The sequence below is a fragment of the Lontra canadensis genome, unplaced genomic scaffold (genome assembly GCF_010015895.1).
Source record: "Lontra canadensis isolate GAN:19392208 unplaced genomic scaffold, GSC_riverotter_1.0 scaffold474, whole genome shotgun sequence".
Classification (NCBI taxonomy): Eukaryota; Metazoa; Chordata; class Mammalia; order Carnivora; family Mustelidae; genus Lontra; species Lontra canadensis.
In genome coordinates, this window is record NW_022631467.1 from 34615 (window position 1) to 58381 (window position 23767).

The 23767-nt window shown below is 53.6% G+C and overlaps 1 protein-coding gene across 4 annotated transcripts; it reads right to left on the reverse strand.

Annotated features, from left to right (window-relative positions):
- Positions 1–1061: 1061 nt before the first annotated feature.
- On the reverse strand, positions 1062–23582 carry LOC116863039 (histone deacetylase 11). 4 transcript variants are annotated; one of them, XM_032850526.1, is made up of 10 exons: positions 23447–23582; positions 22302–22450; positions 19973–20073; positions 9044–9160; positions 8037–8079; positions 6222–6298; positions 5135–5197; positions 4003–4099; positions 2959–3137; positions 1062–2828 (listed from the first exon to the last, which is right to left on the reverse strand). In XM_032850526.1, coding segments are annotated over exons 1-10 (1044 nt in total). In that variant the 5' UTR covers positions 23449–23582; the 3' UTR covers positions 1062–2612. The 4 variants fall into 4 exon arrangements, with proteins under 4 accessions (XP_032706417.1, XP_032706418.1, XP_032706416.1 ...); XM_032850527.1 differs by lacking the exon at positions 23447–23582 and adding an exon at positions 23332–23436; XM_032850525.1 differs by lacking the exon at positions 23447–23582 and adding an exon at positions 23079–23190.
- Between the last annotated feature and the right edge of the window lie 185 nt (positions 23583–23767).

Genomic DNA, 23767 nt, shown 5'->3' on the forward strand with positions numbered 1-23767 from the left:
CTATCCTTAATAACCTGGCCTTTAGGAGAATCATCATCCTCAGGACTAACATTTCCAGGGGCTAAGAAAATGCCACATGTCACCCTAAGTGCATTGCCTGTATTACGGCATTTAATTCCTGGAACTACCTTCAGGTAAGGCCCCATCCTACAGATAAGGAAGCAGCTTATAATTCTGGAGCCTTGGTTCAAACCCTGTTCCTCTGCTCACTAGCCGTGGGCCTCAATGAACTAACCAACTCTCTTTATGCCTTGTGTCTACATCTGTAGAACAGAGGTAAAAATAGCTCTTAACTCAGACTTCTGTGACGTTCATCCCGCCCAAGAGTCTGGAACAGGGCTTGGCCCTTATCAGCCTTCATCACCCTCCTTACGCCCAGCACAGGGCTGAACTGGACTCCTGCCCACCACCCTCCAATTTCGTCACCTGCCGTCCTTGTCCCTGGCATGAAAACTTGGGGGCCATCCTGCTCCCGCCCAGGCTATGCCACTAACATTGGGGTTGCCCTGGTCACTCGACCAGGCTGAGGACAGGCTCTGCTCTCCCCCCTTCCAGGACCCCTCTGCCGCAGCCCAGCCCATCCCCGTGCTCCATCCACACGCTCTAACCACAGGCCATGGCTGGAAACCACCCCCCACCGCACCCCACCTGTGCACAGCCACCATCAAAGCCCAGCCCTACCTGCCTCCCCTCCCCACACATCACTACCAGACCCTGGGCCCTCCTCTATCAGGAGATCAACAACCCCTACCTCATTCCTTCACTCCTGCCAAATCTGAGGCATCCGAGAACACATACTTCAGTATGTGGCAGAGGTAGGTTCAAACCTGGGTGTTAGCACACATGTGGCCTGGGGCGAATGCCTTGGTCTTAGTTGCCTCATCTGTAAAATGGGAACAATGACCTACTTCACTGGACTCCAAGAATGGAATGAAAATACTAGCATTTATTGAGCAGCTCTCGAGGTCAGGCCTCACGCTGTGTGAATTTTAAATCTTTACTTCCTTTAATCCTAAGGAGGTAAGGAAGCCTCCCCCTGAAGAACACACAGCAGCCAATCTGGTCGAGAACAGCCTTTATGGTTCTCTACAAACAGAAGCTCAATGGTGATGAAGCGAGCCCACTGCCTGCCCCCAGATGTTGCAGGCCCCAGGTGGAAATGAGGGGATGTTAGGTACCTTCAGTCAGGTGCAGAGAAACCAATGGCAAGGGCGGGGGGCAGGTGTGGGAGTCCAAGTGCGCGGTTAGTGCCTCAAGGTCTAGTCCAGAAGGTCTGTCTTTTTGATGTTTATGCCTTTGAAACCCTTCCCCCGTCCTCCAGCAGAGAGAGCACCAAGGGAGTATGTGAGAGAATGCAAGAGTACCCCCAAATGGTAATGAACAGCAGTCCCCCAGGTGGGGTTGGTCGGGCACAGGGAAGCCTCAGCTGGCCCACTTTCCCTCCCCACCCCCCACTTGTGATCACTGTCTAAGAACACACCCAGGGAATGAGGGGTGGATACCACCCCCAGCACCCAGCCTCCTGGGGGACCCTGAGTGTCCCCTTCAGATCAGAGCAGAGAACAAGGTCAGGGTCTGCAGCATTTCAAAGACCAGATGTCAGGGCCCACTTGGGACCTTGGGACTCCAAGCGCCATCAGGGCCTGGGCACTTTGGGTGAGGCCAGTGGGGCCTATAGCCCCCTCCCCCACAACGCAAGGCCCTGCCCTAGCTCCTACCCATACAACCTACAGGCCAGGATGGAGACCTCTGCCCTCCCTCCGGGAACTCTAGCCTGGCCACCAGCACCTCGGTCCTTACTTGGGGCCTCGGGTCCCAGCTTGGCCACCTGCCCCCATCCCCAAGGTCCCCTTCTGGGCCTCATCTTCCTCTGTACCCTCCCCACTGGGGCTGGAAGCCCCCTCAAGCCTCTAGTGCTGAGGTCCATCACAGAGCCAAATGTTCTTCCTCCAAAACCTGCTACTTTCCCTAAACAGGCAAGGTAATGGCTGAAGCATGGATTTGGGGCTCCTCAGATCCTACCCTTCCCTTATCCCCACCAAGGAGCCCCGGGAAAGTAAGTCCAGCGCTTGCTTTATTGAAAGGGGAATACCAGATGAGAAAACGCACTGGCACCCCCTTCCCGGCCACCCCTCACATCCAGGCCTAGGGCTCCGGCCGGCTGGGAATCCAGACCCCACACCCCCAGAGGCCTACCTGCAACCCCCAGCTCTTGGCCCCACTCACATGGGCGCCCGTAGCTCCTCGTACCCTTCCTGCTGTGAGGAGAGGGTGAAACAAATCCTATGACTTGTGCCCCCAAAGCCTCACCTGCCGTTCTCCCTCCTGGCGAAACCACCTACCTCTGGAGGGCCTGGTTAGACCCATGACCCCGAGGTCTTCTGGGACTCAGGCCCTGTCTTCCGCCCCTACCCACAGAGGGACACCCAGTGGGGAGAGTGGAGGGACCGCCCCAAAGGCCAGCCCAGTCAGGGTCAGGCCCCCGCCCCTCGGCACCTCCTGGCTGCTGCCCCCACCACCCCTGTGGTTAGAAAAGGAGAAGCACTGAGGGGCGGGCGGGGCTGAGGCAGGCAGGGAGCCGCGCGCAGAAGAGCAGAAGGGCAAGAGCGTGGTCAGGGCACCTCAGGGGGCAGCAGGGGTGTGTCTGAGTTCTGTGCCGAGACACTGGGGGACTCAGCCCCAATGAGCCCGAGGCTGTACAGATTAAGGATGGAGTCAGCGATGATGCGGGCTGTGCGCTTCTGGTAGCCACCAGAGGTCACCATGAGGATGGGCACCTGGCGGCCACGGACCACCCGAAACACCAGCTCGTCCCGCTTCACGATGCCCTGTGGAGGGAGGCGGGAGGGCTTGGGTCCTGTGGTTCTGTCCAGGAAGTCCTGCCCGGCCCCTCCCCCACATCAGGAGAAGCACCCCGGGGTGGGGGGGGCACACCCATCCCCCCGGGTCGGGAGGCACCTGTGGGCTGATGGACAGCCCCCCAAGGCGGTCCCCCTCCAGGATGTCTGTGCCCGCGTTGTACACCACCACGTCGGGCGGGTGCTCCTGGAGGGCCTTCTGGAGGTTCCGCTCCACTTTATCTAGGTACTCATCGTCCTCTGTGCCCCACTCCAGCTCCACCTTCCGCCTGATGGCCTCTGAGGGAGAGACAGGAAGAGCGGGGGGCAAGGGGGGGTGCAAAGCTGGGATACAGGCTCAGGAGGGTCAAGGTCCCCAGCACTGCTCCGCCTTCTTCCATCCCAAATGGAGCTCAAGAATGCAAGGGGGGAGGGCCAAGGGAGAGAAGGGACTTCAGCTAAAGCATTCTGCCCTGGGGATTTAGGGACCCATGTGGGGGACATCTGATCTCATTGCCTCCTTGAGCCTCTGTCCAGAAATGTGGACACCCTGCTGTGCCCTCAGGCCCAAATCCAGCACCTTCGAGACTCATTTCAGAAACCGGGACCCTGGGCCACATCTGGGGCTGAATTTCCCTCAGCAGATCCACAGGCATAAAAGTCCCATTCCTGCATAAATGTCCCCTATTTGCCAAGTGGCCAGGGCACTGTGTTTTCAGAGTGCATCAGGGAATCTCTGCCTTTTGATTGGTAAGTTTAACCCACCTGCATTTATTTTAACCACCATTATATTTGACCTGGTTTATGCCATCTTACTTTGCATTTTCTCTTTATCCTATTTTTCCTCTTGTTTCTTTTTTGTCATTCCCTGTTTTCTACCAGACGAGCACCTACAGAGGAGGGGTTCTATTTTTCTTCTGGTGATTACCCTAGTATAAGGTCCCACATGTGTTGTTTCTTGGATAGGTTTATGCGATCTTGGATGGGTCAAGTGAGTTAAGTCTGAGTTTGCATGTCTGTAAAATGGGAGCCACCACCCCCTCCCAGGGAAGCTGAGGATAACTGAAGTGACTTCTGGGGAGCCCAGCATATAGGGAACACTCAGGAGAGAGAGCTCCATCCAAACATGAGTGCAGTTAGGGCTGAGGGAGAGGAGGCAGCTTACGCTTGGCAAAGCGGTCCCCAGGGTAGATGTGGCGGTTGTAGACGTCCATGATGTACACGCGCTTGTCACCCATGAAGTCCCGTTCGTGCCCATTGCCCTATGGGGAAGGCATGAAAGCTGCTCACATGCAGGTGCCCTCGCCAAGGCCAGGACCCCCGCACACACCCCAGGAAACAGTCCACGTGCCTGGGCAGCTCAGCTGGCCCTTGGAGGCAGAGGGTCTCTTGGCTGTTAAGCAGCAGAGCTGGAATTCAACCGCAAATCCCAGCCCCATGGTCTTGTGGTGTGACCTTGAGTGAGCCCCAGCCCTCTGAGCTTCTTCTCCATGGAGTTAGAAAGGAATTCTAGCCCTACCACCCTCGTTGGTCTGCAGTAGGATCAGCGGGGGTCAGAGATGGACAAGGTAAACTGGAAAGGGCTGTGCAGGTATGACTTGGTTCCGGAGCTTGCTGTCACTGGACAACACCCGCCCCCCCGAACCAAAGCAGGGCACCCACCAGCACAAAGGCACAACAGCAGGGGTGTGGGAGGTCTTTGAGAGCCCATTTCAGGTCCGGCCTTGTCTGACCAGAGGAGCCAGCCCAACATTTGGAGTCCTGAGGACTCTGTTGCTTTAACCCCAGACAGTGAGTTCTTGAGTAGTGGCCCCGAGCCCCAACAACCCTGAATCATGCATGTGAGCCTCTGTCTAAGGGACAGGTCCACAGGAGTCCTCAGCTATCTGCAGGGGTGGCACCCCAAACTGACCAGGAAGCACTAGGGAGCCACAGCAGGCTTCAGAACATGAGAGGGGCATGGCCAGACTGGGCTTTAGGAAGAGCCTCAGCCTGGTGTGTTGGGCAACCAGAAGGGAGGAAGGACCCTTGGGTTTGACAGAAGCAATGAGGAAGACCCAGTGCCTGGTGGGCTGAGCAGGGCAGAGGGACAAAGACAGCCCTCTGCTTCCAGTCCAAGGTGCAGAAGATGGGCAGCGAGGAGAGAGGCAGATGAGGGTGGGAGTGGAAGAGGCCCAGCCTGGAGCTTGGCAATGTTCCCAGGGGGAAGGGAGCCCCACAGTGGGGCGCTGTGTGACGGAGCTGAGGGGGGCCTGGGAGGCAGGGCCACAAGACCGCAGCCCCCACAGGGTACTCACCTGATGGGCATCGAGATCAACGATGGTGGCTCTGGAGATGCCTTCCACTCGCTCAAACAGAAACTACCAGCGGAGGGGAAGAGGAAGTGAGGACCCAGACAGACCAGAGGACATAGCCCCTTGAGGATTCCTAGTTGGTGAGGGGTCAGGCAGGAGGCCAGACACACTTGTGGGCAATGAGGCCACCAGGCAAAGAATTCACCCACCCGGGAGAAGCATGTGGGCATGGTCTGGGAAGACCCCCTGGAGGAGGCAGCATGTGCTGCGCCCTGGTGGGCTGGAGGTCAGGAGCAGGGTAGTAGGGCCTTGGAGATCCTTAGGGAAATATGTAGGGGTTGAGGGGGGGATATCCCCTCACGGCTGTGCCTGGAACTTCATTCTCTGCATTCTCTGTCTTAGCTCACAAGGCCAAGTTCTCACACCTCCTTCTCTGGGAAGCCTTCCTTCCCCTTCTCTACCCTCTCAGAAGGTCTAGTGTGTGTGTGTGTGTGTCCCCTTCTCTGAATGGCCAGGGTCTGCTGACCTGCTTGCCCTCCCCTCCCCGATTTGGTCTGTGTACCCTCTGAGAACAGGGAACGTGCCAGCCCCATTCCTGATGCCCAGAACCAGGCAAGGCACAGGGTGGCTAAAGGCAGCTCAGTCACAACAGAGATTTAGGCCAGTGCCCGCCCTGCCCCTCATCTCTCTCAGTCTGAGTCTCCTCCTCCGCGCAGAGGAGGAATAAATGAGGTGAGGAGGGCAAGTGGTGGCTGGTGCAGGGCTGAGCCTGCCAGAACCAGCCATCCCCGTCATCGTGTCCCACTCTTCCTCCCTCCAGTGGAATGATGTGCTCCCTATATTGTTGACCAATGGGCCGCCCCACTCCTGACCCCACCATTGTTAGAGGCCTCACTATCTCCCCGCAGCAGGGACAACGCAGAAGAGCACGTGTCCGGTCCCAGCCTGGATGGGCACCCCCCCCAGCTTCCTCCCCTCCTGGGACCCAGCTTCCTTCTCTGTAATGTGGAGGAGAACACCCAGTGGGGGGTGGCAAGGGCATTCCAGGGAGGGCTCTTGGAGGCGAGGCCCCACATGTTCTCGGGCGCACCTTGATGGCCAGTGTGATGTCCGCATAGGCGCAGAAGCCCCCACCCCGGTCACTGGAGCAGTGGTGGAAGCCGCCACCTGCGGGAGAGCACACGTGGTGTGGTCAGGGCCCTGCACCGTCCTCCCCCTCCTCCAACCCCTACCTCCTGCCTACAGCCCACGCCCACTCAGCTCCCAGGGACAGGCTCCTGGAACTCCAGGTTGGCCAAGTGAACCAAGCACCTGAGAGTGTCGCCATGCCCAAGTCAGGAGACAGTTGTACCATCACAGCCATCTCTGTCCATAGCAAGAAACCTCTCGGGCTATCCCAACAAGTCAGCCCCCAGTGCCCATCACAACCCACCAGGGGCCAGGAGCTCATCCTGCCCAAGGCAATAAATTGTCCCTTGCCTCTGTAAGGCCATGCCTGCCTCCATGGGACATCCCATGCCAGGATGGGGCAGTGGGGCTCTGGGAGACCCATTTATCCTAGGACCGCCCACATGTTGCAGGTTGTAGAAAGGCACGGCCAGGAAGGGCGCCATCTGCTGGCCATGGCTGTCCATGGCAATGGGGAGGCCCTGGGCACCAGAGTCAGGCTCCAACCTCTCCCCCACTCTGAGAAACCCTTGCCCTGCAGCCCCAACAAGAGCCTGAGTTTCAGGGGCCTCTAGAACTGAGCCCAACAGCTGCTCCAGCCAGCAGTTCAAGTCCAGGGCCCACAGCTACAAAGGACTTGCCTCTTCTCCCACCAAGAGGCTGTCAATGGATCTTAACAGTAAGATAATAACCAATCGTGAACTCCTAAGGGGGCACAGAGCTCACTGAAACCTCCCTACAGCCCCAAGTGGGGGCACTGTTACCATCACGTCCATTTTACAGATGAAGAAACTGAGGCACACAGAAAACCAGCACCTTGCCTGGGATCACACAGCTCACTAATGGCAGAACGAAGATTTAAACCCAGGCTGGATCAAGACCTGGGCTCTTAAGCTCTACCAGGTCATAATATCTTCCAGGCAGGAAGGGGCTCCCTCGGTCTTCATGAGGACCCTGCTGCAGCCACACAGGCACGTCTCTTCAATTACCTGTTTAGTGGTGTTATCGTAACATCACTGTTAGGCCAGGCCTAATGCTGGCTACCTGGCAGCACCAAGACAGCCAAAGGTAGGGGTTCTCTGCTCCAGGACTCTGAGCAAGCCACCAGGCATCTCCCCATACCTATTTCTTCATCCATACCATGGTACCGACAACAACAATGCCCAGCTTAAATGAGAAGCCAGACAGTAAAGAGGTTTGCTAACTGTGAATTGCTGTGCCTCCATGAGGGACAGATGAAGACAGGACAAGGAATATGTGTGCAGCCTTCCCCTGAGCCAATCTTGCGGGAGAGTCCAGTGGACTGCAGAGTGCTGGCCCTCAAGCCCCTGAGAAGGACATGGTATTAACCCTGGGCCTGTCTGCCCATTATGCAGACTGTCCTGGGCCCCGGGAGGCCTATGGAGTTTTTCAGAAAAGACTCTGAAATGCTGCAGGTTTCAGCCACACCTGGGGCTGCCTAGGGAATGCTGAAGGCTTTAGAGGGAGTGAGCTCCTTATCACTGGAAGTATGCAAAGGCAGGGTAGGGAAGCCATCTGGGGAACTCCTTTAAATAAGGATCCCACCCCAGATGGAGGGACTAGCCGGTCCCTCCCAGACACCAGATGGCCACATACCCTCCCTCAATCCCACTTAATAAGGCACCAGAGCCTCTCAACTCACAGGGGCTGCCTTCAGATTCCTTCTGGCCCTCCCAGCCCCCAGGACCCAGCAGGCCAGGCCGGCCAGGGCACTCACCCACATTGATGGCCCAGCCTCGTTCCATGGCCAGCTTCCCTGCCTTTGGAAACAAGCACAGGGTGAGGGGCACAGGCAATCGATAACCCCACTCGGTCATTCATTCCCAGCTTCCCCCATTCATTCCATAAACACTGTGTCCAGCCAGCTCTGAGGTAGTGCTGATCTCTGAGGTGGGGTTCAGGAGGCACCCATCCTCCAGCAAGCTCAGACTCAGTCTTTGAAGCAAGGACCAGACTGGCTAGCATATGAGATGTGCAATGCATAAGCCCCTTGGCAATTTTGCCAAGAAACTGGAAGAAATAGAAGTTAAGTAGTTATGATCACCCAGGAGCTGACAAAGATCTCAACAGGGCTTTTAAAGGAAAATAGACAATTTTGTGCCTATGGAAATACAGCAGACTGAATACCAAAATCCTGTAGGAAATCATCATTTGGGGGTGGGCAGTAATATTCCAATAAACAAACAAACAAACAAACCAAAAACCCCAATAAATAAAAAAAAGGGACAAATTTGCAAAGCTGAAAAGAAAATCAACAGGTCTTGGTCCAGCTTTGGATGAGATCCCATGTTTAAAACTTTAATGTTCCTCTACCACCAGTTAATTTGGCAGCCTGTGGCTAGTTTTAAAGACAGCTACATAGGGGATATGAAACCTAATTTTGCTGGAAGTGTTCTTTACTGCCACACCCAGGATGCAGGGGGAGGGGAGCGTCACCCACAACTGAAGTCATGGGGGTTTGGTTATCTTATATACCAGCAAATACGGTAACTCTAATAGGCGGTCAACGGGGGTAGGAACAAGGAATTCAATGTCCTGGCTCATGTGGGAAAGGCTTTGGGAGAAAGGGTGATTGTTCCTGTGCTTTGACAAATATTCAGGATTTTGTTCAACTACAAAGTGGGAGGAGAGTAGTCCAGATGGAGAAGCCCAGGGTAGGAAAAAGCCCAGAGACTTTTGGGGGTCCCGAGCCCAGCAGTTCCTTCCCCCTGCCTCCCCACCTACCATGATGGTTCCTCCCGTCTGGGTCCGAAGGGGCTTCAGCACCTTCCTCTGCACGAGAAAGTTGGGGAGGAAGATGACTGGGGGGATCTCTGTGATGGTCGCAACGGCAAAGGACCACTGTGGAAAGAGACGCAGGCCATTGACCTCCCACTGCTGTGCCCAGACCTCAGAGGCTGCAGCTGGGAAATCAGATTCCTTGTAATGCCGGTTTCAAGGTGCCCTGGTAAACTTCCAGTTTAACACAATTCCTTTCATCAGAAATGAGAGAGCATCCCCCGCCCCAGATTTGGGCTCAGTAAAGATGAGTTTCCTTAAAGCTGTTGGCCCACATTCCTCAGTGCTCCAAAGCCCTTGGCTGCCCCCTTGTGCCCAGAACAAGAGCTGCAGAGGACTACCATTGATGGGCAGCAGACCCAGGACCTGTACAAAACGGGGTGGGGGTGTGGGGGAGACACTGAGGCCCTGACCTGGGAAGATCTCCTCTGGCCCAGCATGACCTCTTCATGCGCTGGAAACTGGACCTCCATTCAAAAGGGGTACTAGGCCCTCATCTCAGCTACTGACACAGGAGAGTCTAGGGTATCCAAAAGGCATTTGCTCCAGGACACAGTCTTCCCCTGGACCCTGGGCAAATGTCCACTCACCCAGGTCCTGAACGATCTGCTGCCTGGTTGAGAATGTTCCTGGATCTACGCCCCCTGCTCTCCCCTGACCCCAGGCAGAGCCTCAGAGGGGCCCAGGGTTCTCTGTAAATATTTACTGAGCACCTGGTAGGCAGCAGGCTCCAAGGCCGGCCCAGGCCTGTCCTCCTGACAGGCCTCGCAGCCTAGCGGGGAGACACTTATTTGCGACAGAGCCTTAAAGGAGAATGTTGTCTGTGTCCGGGTGGTAGAAGAGAGGCTTTCTGGAGGCAGTGACCTTGAAGCCAAGATTGAAGGTGAACGGGAATTGCCCAGATGTCGGGGGGAAAAGGTGAAAAGACAACTGGAAAGTGAGTACAGGCTCCCAAGACGTTGGGCTGTGCCTGTCACATAGGGCCTGGGCTGCCAGAGAATATTCTCAGATAGCCTGGTCACAGCAGTGGGGAGCCATGAGATGGCACTTTCCCAAGCTGTCCTGGCTGCAGTGGAGGACCAATTAGGGGAACCTAAACAGAAGCAGCAGCTTGCCCGGGGGAGGAAGTGAGAGATAATGAGGGTCGGGGAGAGGTGAGAGGGGAACAGTTAGCAGATAGCACAAGGGGGAGGGGCAGACCAAGGGGTCAAGGATGCAAGGTTGGAACCCCAAGACTCCAACTGTGAAGGGTCAGGCCTGGAAGTGTAGCCCACTGGGATAATCAAGGGCTGTCCTGGGACAGGTTGGGGGTGGGGCAGAGGGATGGCGTTCGGGAGGCTGGGCAGAGAAGTTTCAGGAAGGAATAAGCAAAGAGAGGTATTGAGAATGGGGAGCATGGCCACTGGGTTCTCCCGCCAGGAGAGGAAATTTAGGGCAGAGGAGGCCCGAGCCTGTTCAACGATGGGGAGGAACCAGCAGAGAGGGAACAGAAGAGGCCAAGGATGTGGTGAGACAAAAGGGGACATGCCTGGGAAGGTCCTGGCAGGCCCCTTAGCCGGACAGTGCACTTCAGGGTCAGGGCAGGACAAGGTACACATCAACCCCTGCAGGGGCCGCTGCAGCCACCGTGGCCAACAGGGAAGACGTTTTTCAGGTCCCAGGTGGGATGGGCACCCAAGCTGCCTCAAACTGCACTGACCAGCTGTGTGGGCACCCCTCCCAGGCTAGGGACAGCTCGCTCAAGTGAAGGAGCTAGTGAGCATGGCCCATGGAACCCAGACCACTCATGGTCTGAAAAGAGAGGTGCCCAGCCAGCCTTCCTGAAGCCCCAGGCCTCTGGCTGTAACATGGAGGGCACCGCAGGGTCTGTGGGTGGGGGGTGCTGGATGTGAGACCAGGATGGTTGGAAAGCTCTAAGACCCCTCCAGGTACATGTGTGCATGCATGCATGTGTGTATGTGTGTGTGTATGTGTGTGTATATGCATGTGCACATGTGGTGGGGGGGCAGACCTAGAGAGCAGAAGGTGACCAGCTCTGCCCGCTCAGCATGCCAATCCCACTGCCCGGCACAGGCCTGGCACGTGGGAGGCACGGGGCCACTGTTTTCTCTGAATAAACGGTATAAAAACAAGTGAGCCACTGAGGGAAACACATTAAGTCCCTGCCTCCCTCTCTCTCTCCCTCACAAGCTAGCAGGGAATAAAGATGTAAAGAAAATGGAACCTTATCCTGGCCTCCAGAGAGATCCGCTTGAGACGCAAAAGCCACGAGAAGGGCGTCTTTTTTTTTTTTTTTTTTTTTAAGGATTTTATTTATTTGAGATAGAGGATGAGAGAGAGAGAGCAGGAGGAGAGGTCAGCAGGAGAAGCAGTCTCCCTACTGAGCGGGACTTGATCCAGGGACTCTAGGATCGTGACCTGAGCCGAAGGCAGTTGCCTAACCAACTGAGACACCCAGGCGCCCCAAAGGGGTCTTTTAAACTGTGTTCCACAGCACCTGTCCAGCTCAGCACTCCCATCAGGAAAGGGTTCCACGTCAAAGAAGTCTGGAAAACACTGTTCCTGCTGTCCACCCCTTGGAAATTCACAACACACTCTGGCATGTTAAAAGCTCTAAATCGTGCAGTGAAGAATCCTGTCGAACTTTGCTTCACCCCACCTCCCAAACTTTCTGGTGAGAAACTTTCTTGGCTCATCTTTATAGAACTCAAACTGACCTTTGAAGGGGGCAGTCATCTGGGAAACACAGGGAACCTCTTAGGCTAGAGGATGAATTGTACATGGGCCAGGTGTAAAGTCACCAGAAGCATGTCTGGGATTTGGCCAAGGTGGATGTCTGCCAATGCATCCACTTGAAAGATGGTGTAGACTTCTCCTGGGCCCCACCGTGGTTTCTGTATAAGGCAGCAATGGTCTAGACTCATGTCATCCCATCCAGTGGCCATCAGCGACATGTGGCTACTTGGCTATACTTTTAAATTAATTTGAAAAGTGTTTAATTAGAATTTTGTTACTTCAACGAAAAAAGTCAACCATACTTTGATTAAAAAAAAAAAACAAAAAACAAGAATTTTGTTTCTCAGTCTCCCTAGCCGCAGTTCAAGTGCTCAATAGCCACATGTAGCTGGTGGCTGCTGGATAGAGCGCTTCTAGAACATTCTTAGCATGTCAGAAAGTTCTATTGGATGGTAGTGCTCTAGAAAAGCCACCAGCAACCAGGCTGAAAAATAAACCAGGGGGCGGGGGAGCAGGGGGGCTGAGCCCTGGAGGATAGGGAGGGTGGGGAGGGGCCACAGAGGAAGGGCAAACAATTTATCTGGGACCTGTGGCCCAGCAGCAGATCTGCCAGAAGCTCATGTCCTGGAAGAGCCTGGCCCCAGGCAAGAACACTGAGAGATGAGCTAGAAGCTTCTAGGGTGGGGACAGGGCTCAGCAGTCCTCCTCAGCGTCAAAGTAGTCCAACTAGAGGCTCTGCCATTGCTGTGTGAATTGGGACATGGCCCTTTACTTCCCTCCTACCTCCTCATCCATGAACCAGGAGCGCCTCCCCACCAGGCCTAAAAGGAGGACTTAGTTCCATCCACCAGGCCTACCCTTGTCTCCTCATCTGAAGTACCCCCATCTGGGCTCCCCCCACAGCCCCCAGCCTTGCCTCATCTTTCTGAAGAACACCTGTCTCTACCTGACATCACAGTATGTCTCTGTTGTTACCAGACTCTTCTAGAAGGGGGCCAGGGCCAGGAAGGGCAGGCAAACACCCATTCCTGCCATCCAGACAATGCCCAGTTCTCTACCTTCCCTACCTTCACACTCCACGGAGGAGGCCACCTCACCCTGCCACCCAGGAGAGCCCCAAATAGTAACTGGCAGATAAGGGGCTAGAACAGCCCAGCCCTCTGTCCTGAGATGGCACAAGGAAAGGGGATCCCTCCTGGGGTCAGGCGAGGCCACGCTTCTGCTGAACCCCCACAGGCACTCCCAGCTTCCCCTACCCTCTCTGCCCCCCACCTGCTCTTACAGGTTTCACCGCCAAGCTGGCCCTTCGGGAATCCCTTGCACCCCCTTCCCTGGTAGCCCCAGCTTCTAGGGAGTGCCTCTCCGAGGCGTAGTTCCTGGACCAGCAGCACCAGCACTTGAGAACTTGCCAGAAACGTAGACTGCTGAGGCGCCTGGGTGGCTCAGTGGGTTAAGTGTTTGACTCTAGGTTTCAGCTTGGGTCATGGTCTCAGGGTCATGACATCAAGCCCCACTGTTAGACTCTGTGCTCAGCGGGGAGTCTGCTAGAGATTCTCTCCTCTCCCTCTGCTCCTCCCCCCACCCGCTCGTGCAAACTCTCTCTCAAATAAATAAAATCTTTAAAAAAATGCAGATTCTCAGGCTCCTCTCCTGACCTCCTAATTCAGAAACGTTGGAAGTGGGGCCAGTGATCCATGCTATGACAAGCCCTCCAGTGGATTCCAAGGCTTAAGCAAGTTTCAGAACCACTGCTCTAAAGAACTTGACCCCCTCCATGTTGAATGAATGAATGAATGAATGAATGACATGAACAAGGGAGGTCTGCCCTAGCCTAATGCCCCCTGCCCACCAAAAGACATGGCCTACAAGCTTCCACATCTCAGGGCCTGGCCAGGTACCATGGCCTCCATGCCCAGCCAGCCTTTTGGGGACCCCACAGATAGCAGGACATACCTGAGGTTGACGACATCCCTGGGACCCACCCCCACCACTCCGCTCCATACTCTCAGCTCTGCAAGACTCTATTCTCCAGCTGCCTGATTTCCTCAGGTGGACCCTACCCTCAGAAATCCAAGCCAAGAATGGCTCTCAGGGGAGAGATGGCTACAACCCCAACTGCTTCATTTGGGCCAGAACTTTCCATCAGTGAAAGCGGGAGCAAAAGAAGAGAAGGGGGAAAAGCCACATGATCATTTCAGTTGATGAAGAAGAAGCCTTTGCCAAAATCCAACACCCTTTCATGAAAAGTTAATCAACAAACCAGGAATAGAAAGGACTCCCTCAGCCTGGTAGAGGGCATTTATCATGTACACATGCATGCGTGCACACACACACACACACACACACACAGTCCTATAGCTAACCTCATACACAGTACTAAAAAATGGAAAATCTCCAGCCTAAGATCAGGATCAGGACAGGATGCCCATTTTTGCCACTTCTATTCAGCCTCACACTGGAAGTTCCAGCCAGAGCAATTAGGAAAGAAAAACTGGAAAGCAAGAAGTAAAACTATGCCTATTCACAGATGGCTCAATGTTAGCGACAGAAAGCCCTAAAGACCACACACACACACACACACACACACACACACCTATTAAACTAAAGAGTGAATTCAGCAAAGTTGCAGGATCTAAGATCAACACACAAAAATCAGTTGTATTTCAATACCTTAGCAATAAATAATCCAAAAAGGAAATTTAAAAACTATTTAGAGGCACCTGGATGGCTCAGTTGGTTAAGCATCTGACTTCAGCTCAGGTCATGATCTGGGGTCCTGGGATCAAGTCCTGCATCAGGCTCCCCACTCAGCAGGGAGTCTGCTTGTCCCTCTGCCCTTCCCCCGCTAGTGCTCAATCTCTCTCAAATAAATAAAATATTTTTAAAGTAATTCCATTTATAATAACATCAAAAATAATAAAATACTTGGGAATAAATTTAACTTTAAATTTAAGGAGGTCCAAGACTGGTACCCTAAAAACTACAAATCACTGCTGAAAAAACTTAAAGGTCTAAATAAATGAAAAAATATCTCATGTTCCTGAGTTGCAAGAACTAATATTTTAAAGATGGCAATATTCTCTAAACTCATCTACAGATCCAACACAATCCCTATCAAAATCCCAATGCTCTTTTTTGCAGAAATAGAGAAGCTGATCCTATAATTCATAGGGAATCTCAAGGGATCTTTAAAAAACAAAAACAGGGCGCCTGGGTGGCTCAGTGGGTTAAGCCTCTGCTTTCGGCTCAGGTCATGATCTCAGGGTCCTGGGACTGAGCCCCGCATCGGGCTCTCTGCTCGGCGGTGAGCCTGCTTCCCCCTCTCTCTGCCTGCCTCTCTGCCTACTTGTGATCTCTCTCTCTCTCTCTCTGTCAAATGAATGAATAAAATCTTAAAAAAAAAAATAAAGATTAAAAAAAACCTGAAAAAGAACAAAGTTGGAGGACTTGAAATTTCAAAAGTTACTACAAATCTTCAGTATCAAAACAATGTGACAATGCCATAGCACAGACATATGCATCAATGGAATAGAATAGAGAGTCCAGAAATAAATCTATACATCTATGGCCAGTTGATTTTCTATAAGGGCACAAAGGCTAGTCAATGGAGAACAACAAATGATTGTTGGGAAAACCAGAGAGCCACATGCAAAAAACTACAGTTGAACCTTTACCTCATACCATATACAAGAATTAATTTAAAATGGATCAAAGGCCTAAACACAAACTGAATCTCTTAGAAGAAAACAAATGGGTCCATCTTCATGACCTTGGATTTGTCAATAGATTCTTACATATGACGCCAAAAGCACAAGCAACAAAAGATGAAATAGACAAACTGAAGAAAATGTTTTGAACCTAGAGGCGATGTTCGCACCACATTGTAAATATACTAAATGTCACTGAATTTTATACTTTTTTTTAAAAGATTTTCTTGAATTATTTGACACAGAGGGAGAGACACAGGAAGAAAGTGAACACAAATGGGGGGCGGAGAAGGAGAAGCAGACTTCCCACTGAGCAGGGAGCCTGATGCAGGGCTGGATCCCAGGACCCTGGGATCATGACCTACATTGAAGGCAGATGCCTAACAACTGAGCCACCCAGGGACCACTGAATTTTACACTTTAAAATGGCTATCTGAATTTTACCATAAATAAGGAGAAAAGAGTCCCCTCAGGGAGGAAGAGATAAGAGAGAGAAAAATCAGAGGCAGCAGCGGGGTGGGGGAGCACTTCCCCAGAGACTCTCTGAGACTTCAGACCCCCCCTCCTCCCCAATGCTCTGCAGCTAAGGTCTGTCTCCCTCCGGACAGGACTCTGAGGGCTGTGAGGTCATGTCTAGGCCCAAGAGGTGCCCAGACTTCCTGAGGCTCAGGTGTCCTTGGGTTCTCTTTCTCTTGCATGCCTTATACCCAGTGTGAATAACAGAAAATTCTATTGTTTCAACTTCATAACAAACTGCGTACTTACAACTCCCTCAAAATCCATCGCTGCTGCTTCTAGCCTAGTCTGAGAGCCTAGAGCCTCTCACCAGATTACTGTGGAAACCTCCTTCCTCACTGATCTCCCTGCATTTGTCTTGATAGCCTCATCTCATTACAGCTGCCAAGCAACCCTGCTAAAACCTAGATCAGATCATCTCCCTCTGCCTAAAACATTCCTTGGCTCCCACATCCCTCAGAGCAAAGCCACAGTGGTACAAAGGGCCCAGTGTGGTCTGGCCCCTGATTGTCTTCTGACCCCATTTCTTGCCAGTCTCCCCTCCACTTCCACTTCCTCCCATCCCCATGGTACATAGTGTTTCAGAACACATTGGAGATACCCTGGCCCCAGGGCCCTTGCACTTGCTCATGCTTCTACCTGGAATGCCCTCCCTCCACATGCCCACATAGCTCACTCCCTCACTGCTCTCAGTCCATGATCACATGACAGTAAGGCTCCCTATTTCAAACTGCTGTCCCCACCACCTCCTTTCCTGCTGTACTTCTGCCCACAGCACTGAGAGCCTTGTAACACACTGTATCATTGACTTGATTGTTATCATGTGTATGGACTGACTCTCCCCACCTAAATGCCAGCTCCCTAAGGAGAGGGACTCCATCTCTTTAGTTCTAGCCTGTCTTCGCTGGAACATAGCACAGTGCTCATTAAATACTTACTTGATTAAAAAAAAAAAAATACTTGCTGGATAAATGTATTCCAAGCACTGCACAAAGTCGGATTCACATCAAGCTACTCCACACCCCGGGCAGACTGTCACTGGGGTTAGCAGAAGGCAAAAAACCCGGCACTGGCCCAATCCAACCACCACCATCAATGGGGCCAATTCTGGGCCTTGCACACAGTAGGTGCTCAATGAGCCCTGGAACAGAGGGGCAGAGTGAGGTGGGGCAGGGGAGAGGGTTCCGTCCCACAGCACACACAGAACAACTGGGGAAACCCGCAGGAACTCTCCAGGGCACTGTCCCAGGTGCCCACAGCAGAGAAAAAAGAAAAGAAACACTGCAGATGGGTGGGGGGGAAGCAGGGGATGAGTAGGGGCAAGGGGGATGTTCCTGAGCCACGGTCCCTAAAGGCCAAAATGCCTGAAATGGGCATGGGTCCACGTGCTCACCAAGGGTACCTCACACTGTATCATTCTCCCACAGAACCGGGAACAAAATCCAAACTCTTCCCACAGCTCACAAGACCCCATGTGGCCTGACATTTCTAGCTTCCCTGACCACATCATGCCACTTCAAGCACCCTTCTCCCCTTTAGCAGGCAAAGTCCCCTCCCCCTCCTGGCGTGTGGCTCTGGAATATTCTTCCTTCAAAGCTCCACAACAGTGTCACCTACTCCTCATTCTTTTGTCTCAGCTCAAACCTCACCTCTGTGAGGCCTTCCCAGACCACCCGGTCACCCTCACCCTTCACTCAGCTACCCTCCATTTTCTTTCCTTCCCAGCCCTTGGTGCTCTGTGAAATGCTCTTGTGCGGTTATTTCTTTATTCTCAGTCTTCCACAACAAAAATACAAATCCATGTGACCAGGGGAACTTGCTTATTTTTCGTTTTGCACCCAGCACACAGTCAGTATTTGATATAGATGTGCTGAATGACTGTGTACTTCTCCTTAGTAAGTGCTGTGGGAATCCTCATGTTTCTCCATTTGCTTTTGCTGCCAGGGAGCTCAAAGGCAAATCCAGGAGCTCAATCATAGCATCTTGGCTAATCCTCTCAGTTGACATATCTGACTTCTCCTCCTGCCCTTGACCTCAATTTTCTACTTGGGTCTCCGGCTGTTGACACTTTATTATTATTTATACACAGTAAGCTGCCTTAGGCTTTTGGGGGGCCCAAGGCCAAGCACAGAGGGAGCCCTGCACGGTTCTCCTGAAGGCTCCTCAAAGAGATGGGGTCCTGGAGTCTATTCCCCCTACCCCCAGCCTTATCCTGGTACATTCACATGACATCCACCCTGGCACCCTTCTGTTCTGGTCTCTCCCTGCCCTGCCCCATTGCCATCTGTCCCTGCTCCACAGCCTCACCCTCTGGACTCTGGCAGGTGTGTCTTCCTGGCCCAGCTCCTGGGTTGTGGACTGTGACCACGCATGTCTGGGCCCTAGAAAACCAGGGCAGCCAAGAACTGGGCTTCCTGCCAAGGTCTTGCACACCTCTCTTTCCCAGGAGCCAGGTTTCAACCTCTTCCTGGTAATCTTTCATGAGCTGACACTGTCACAGCTCCATCTAGAATTCTCACAGCTCAGGCCAGAGCTGGGGAGGAGGGTAGGTAGCAACTATGACCAGGAACCAGGAAGACTGACTAGATGCCCAGCCTGGGGTCTCCCTGAGGGCTGGCTGTTGGACTTCCTGGGTGATCTTGAGCAGGTGGAGCCTCTTTCTGGGCCTAGGCTTTTCCATCTATGAGAGGGAGGGAGGGGGCACACGGGGAGGGGTTGGTGACTTCTGGCATCTACTGAGTCTAGGATGAGCTGGGGGTCAGGGATCTGGGATCCCACACTGTTGGCAGAGAACCTGTGGCATCCGTGACCATCCCCCTGCCAGAGTGGGCTGGCAGTACTAGGTTCTGATGCAACCCCCCCCAGCCTAGCTTCCCCTCCAGGGGAGCACCCCACCTAGGGGCCTCAGACTCACAAGCACTCATTAAAGCTTTGTGAGCTCTTCTAGAAAGAAGTCACAAGCAGGTAGTCTATATGCCTGGTTTGGTCTGCAGGGAGTACTGAAAATTCTCGGGGAGTGGCCACATTAAGAAACCTGGGGCTGCTGCTTTATTAACCTGAATTTCGAACTTCTCTTCGAAAGCCAGGACCCTGGCCACGCTGGGCCCACAGTGTAGCTGAGTAGCAAGCCGCCCATTTGGGAAGGGGCAGGAGCTCCCCAGCTGACCCCCATACACCGCCACCACCTGTCTGACAACTTGTTTACACTCCTTGCTTGGCTCCAGGGAGTTTCACACGAGTTTTTAGCCCAACTGTTTTCAACAAGTCTTTAGCAGTAGAAGTTCGTACAACAGAGTCTTATACTTCAGAGCAATATAAAAATAGACCTAAATGGGACAGCTTTGGTTGGATAGGACAAGGGACTGGGGGTCCCCTCAACCCAGCATGTCAGCAAGGGTCTCTGAGGCTTGTTCACAGAACACAGATTGAGGGGCACCTGGGTGGCTCAGTTGGGTAAGCATCTGCCTTCGGCTCAGGTCATGACCCAGAGTCCCGGAATCAAGCCCCACATCAGGCTCCCTGCTCGGTGGGGAGTCTGCTTCTCCCTCTCCCTCTGCCTGCTTGTCTCTCTCTCTCTCCCTCTCTGTCAAATAAATTTTAAAAAATAAATAAAAATAAAGGACACAGATTCAAAGGCACTAAGGTACAGGCCCAAAACACCTATGAAGGTTCAAACCCCACCAAATGAGCATCCCTGATCCCATATCCCCAGGGACAGGGAGCTCACTACTGCCTGGAGCAGCCTAGCCCATCCTGGTATCTGTTTTTTTATGACACTCTCTCCTTCTCTTGGGGTCCACAGACTCTCATGCTCCCCCCCTGCACGAGGGGCAGGAATGGGGTCCCTTGAGGCTGCGCTTCCCCAGGCTGAGCTGCCTCTCTGCTCTGGCCAACCCTCACCCCAGGCCCCCTGTACCTTCAGTTCGTTGAGATAGCGCCTTGTATGCACCACCAGCAGGTCTTCATCCGAAGCCTCCCGCGCCTCCACCAGCATGCCATCCGACAGAAGCTTCTCTTCTGAAACCACAGAGTGGGCACCATGCTTCCCTGATGACTGGAAGGTGGACCTGGCTCCAGACCACTCCTCCAACAGGGCTGCAGACTTAGTCTCTGCTATAGTCCTGCCTTGGGAGGCAGTGGGCAACCTCTGGCTTCCAAGAATGGGTCGCCTCCTGGGCCAGGGTGGACAACACCAGGCCTGAGGGCCCAAGGGCGTCAGACATTGGGCACGTAGCAGTCGAGGTAGGTGGCACACACGGACCCCTAATGCTGACTCTCACTTTGATTCTCCGGATTCTCCCTGCATCTTCTGGTGACATCATGGGAGGCTCCGTGTGGTGTGGCCTCTCTTTAAGGCTTGCCTAAACCCTTGCTCATCTCCCAGTTTTTAACCCAAAAAGCAGCAATCTCGCAGACGGCCAGGCAACAGGAAGCAGCCTGAAGTGAATTACAGTTTTCCTGCATTTATTTTTTAACCATGACTTCCTATTTATGGCAAGTGAAACTGGCTTTTCCCATTTAGATGATATAATGTTTCCTTTTAAAACAAGTTCGTTTAAGTTTTTTTTTTTTAAGCACAGGCTAAGTCGATTAAAAAAAAGTGTGTGTGTATATATATATATATATATATATATATAAAGTAAATAACGGAGCAGGTGGTATGAGGAAATGGCAAGGTCCCAATAGCCGTTTGCAAATAATTGATGTTTGGGAAACACTGCAGCATTTTATCACCCCTCACAACCACCAGACAAGATTTGCTCTGTTTTGCAAAAGACGACACTGAAGCCAAGAGCAGGAAGTGCTCTAGGGCACAGTGAGAACAGACCATCCAGCTCCAGGTTCTAGGGAAATCAAAGGGACAAGGTCATTATCTAAGGAAACTGTGTTAATGTGTAACCAGTAGAAGCCAACTAGTTCCATACATTACCCAATATAGCTCCACAGACAGAAGGTACTCACTACTCTCCCCCCCCCCCCCCGCCCCAGTAACATTCCATGGCTCCCCATCGCTTTTGGGCAAAGGGCCAGCTCTTTTCTTGGCAGCTCCCAAGGCCTTCACCATGTGGCCCCTGCCTCCTTTCCACCCACATCCTCAGAGGAGAAAGGAAAGAACTCAGGAGGACTGTCAGCTCAGAGAGGAGGGAGACAAGGAACCCTATGTTGAGCTGCTGCGTAATGCAGGATCCCGAGAAAGGGCAATGGGGGCAGTGACTCAGGCCGGTTCTGCTGGAAACAGAGCATGAAGGATCACAGTCAAGAACGCAAGAGACCAGCTAGATGAGCAGCAGGCTGGCCCCACTCACCTTGCCGGGGTTCTCACAGCCCTAGCTCCCCACTTGTATTCTTTTCTACTTAAAGAGTTTTCTTTGAATACTCATTCTGGTCACAGTTGTAAATGGAAACTCAGTATCAGTTGCCATAAATAGAAGTTAACCAAAAATAGAATACATATATGATAAAAACAAACCGTTATTAATCTATCATTTGATTCTATTTTCTGTGATGTGCAGAGGCTGTGGCTTGCTCTAGATTTGTTAAAAGGGGAGATGGGCTTCAGTGTTAAAGACAGGTTAGCCCCAAAGTGAAACTTTCTCCACGGTGTGATCAGGATTGTGTGATTTAAAGATTCCGCATGCCTTATCCTATGCCAGGTAACATTCTCTACTTCTGTCAATTAAAGAACCCCTAATGCAGGAGAAAGGGAGAATATTCTTTCACTAGCCTACTGTGATGCCCGAATTTCCCACCTAAACCAGACCCCTGGATTACAAACCGAAGTTGAAAGCATACTCCAGAGTACCACCTTACTCAGTGGAATGAGCTGTGAAAGGTGGGAGCCTAGAGCTCTGAATTCCAGACCCCACTCTGCCACTTAGCAGCTGTGTGACTTTGGGCATGTTCCCTAACCTTTCTGGGCTCCAATTTCCTCCATCTGTAATCAGCAGGGTTGGAGCAAAGGCTCTCTACCTCTTGGATTCTCCAAGCACTGGATTCCTCTAAATTTCAGCTTCCCTGTGTCCATCCTTCATCAGCTTCCCTTCTATGGGCCTCCACGGACAGAGACAGGACAAGCCTGTGTTCAAAAGCCCCTTTGCCACCATGGGTGGAAGGCAGTATGAGGACTGAGCCTGGACCAGGGAGATGGCAGCTTGTGAAAGGAGGACACCGGGAGGGGCCGGGGACTGGTGTGGGGGAGGTGGGTTGGAAGAAACACATGTAGGGTCTCATAGGGCCTTGCATACCTTTTAGGAAGCTGATCACTTTGCCCCATTTTCCTGCGTCAAAGGGGTGTAGTTTCTCCAGGCCCATGAAGGTTATGTTGTAGCGTGGGGAATACACGATGGGCCAGCGCGACTCCGGCACATGCTGGTACAGCTGAGTTGCGTGAGGCCTTCCGTGTGCACAGGGACAGACACAGAGAGGGGCAATCTCAGTGTGGAAAGCATCCTCCTCCTCCCTGCAGCCCCACTGTACTAACCCCACAGCCCTGACCCAGTACCACTAGCTCCCTCTCCCTTGGTGGCAGGAAGAGCGCCATTCAGCAACCGTAACAACAGTCATGAGAGCAGCTCCTTACTGAGCACTGGCTCTTTCCCAGCACTATCCAACCCAAACCTCGCTGGAGCTCTGGGAGGTAGGCACCACCATCGCAACAGACGCTTGGAGAGGGAACCATACGTGCCCAAGGTCACACTGCAGATCTGTGCAGCAGCCAAAGTTCACCCAGGTCCACCTGGCTGCAAGAGCTCCGCATCTCACTTCCACATTATAACAATCATGCTAAACAGCCGCGTGGCCCTAGACCTCAGTTTCCTTAACCGTAAAATATGGGGCTGTCGCGAGATAATGCATCCAAACAGCTGAGCACAGAAAGCGCCCTATCCCTTAGAACTGGGGGTGGGGGTGACGGTTCCCAGAAACAGCAAGTCCGGGTTCATTCAGGCTGTGGCCCAACCCGCAGCCAGGGATGGAGATCACCTCGGCCTTGCCGCGCAGCTCACCACCCCACCGACTCTCACCCCATTACACCTCTGCAGCCACCGCCGCACCGGGACCAGAAACCCGGCTCCAGCTGCTGCCAGGGCGAGGGGCCTCCGCACAGCCGGCGGAGCCCGGGATAAGACAGACGTCAGACCCGCGCATGTCGCCTGAGGGACGGAGGCCAGGTCGGAGCTCCGTGGCCTGCACCTCGCACCGCAGAGAAGTGGCGCGGGGCCGGCCTGGACTCACTCGGCCTGAGCGGCCCCTCGCCTGCCGTTCCTGGGCACGCACCTGACGAGCCCGCCGGGTAGCCCGCGCACTAGCGCTCCCGCCCATGGGGACCCCTGGGAACCCCGGGGGCCTGGATTGGCGCCCAACCCCGCGCCCCCACCCCTGCCTCACTCACATCCCGGGGCCGGGCCCTCCCTGCGCTGGCCACTGCTCGGCGACCGGGCGGGGCGGGGCACGGCCCCGCCCAGGACACGCCCCCGGCCCCGGCCGTCTCCGCTGGGGGCGGAGCTCCGGCGGGCTTGACTCCGCCCCGCCCGCGCTCTCGCCAGCGTCACAGAGGGATGGAGTCCCGCAGTGAGCGCGCCCGCAGTTAGGAGGCCAAGCCTCCAACGGCCATCAAGCGCAAAGTCCCGCCTTCGCAGACAAAGGCCCAGTGGAATCTCAGCTGACTCGGGAAGCCACGCCCCCTAGGGGGTGGGCCGCCCGAGTTTTCACC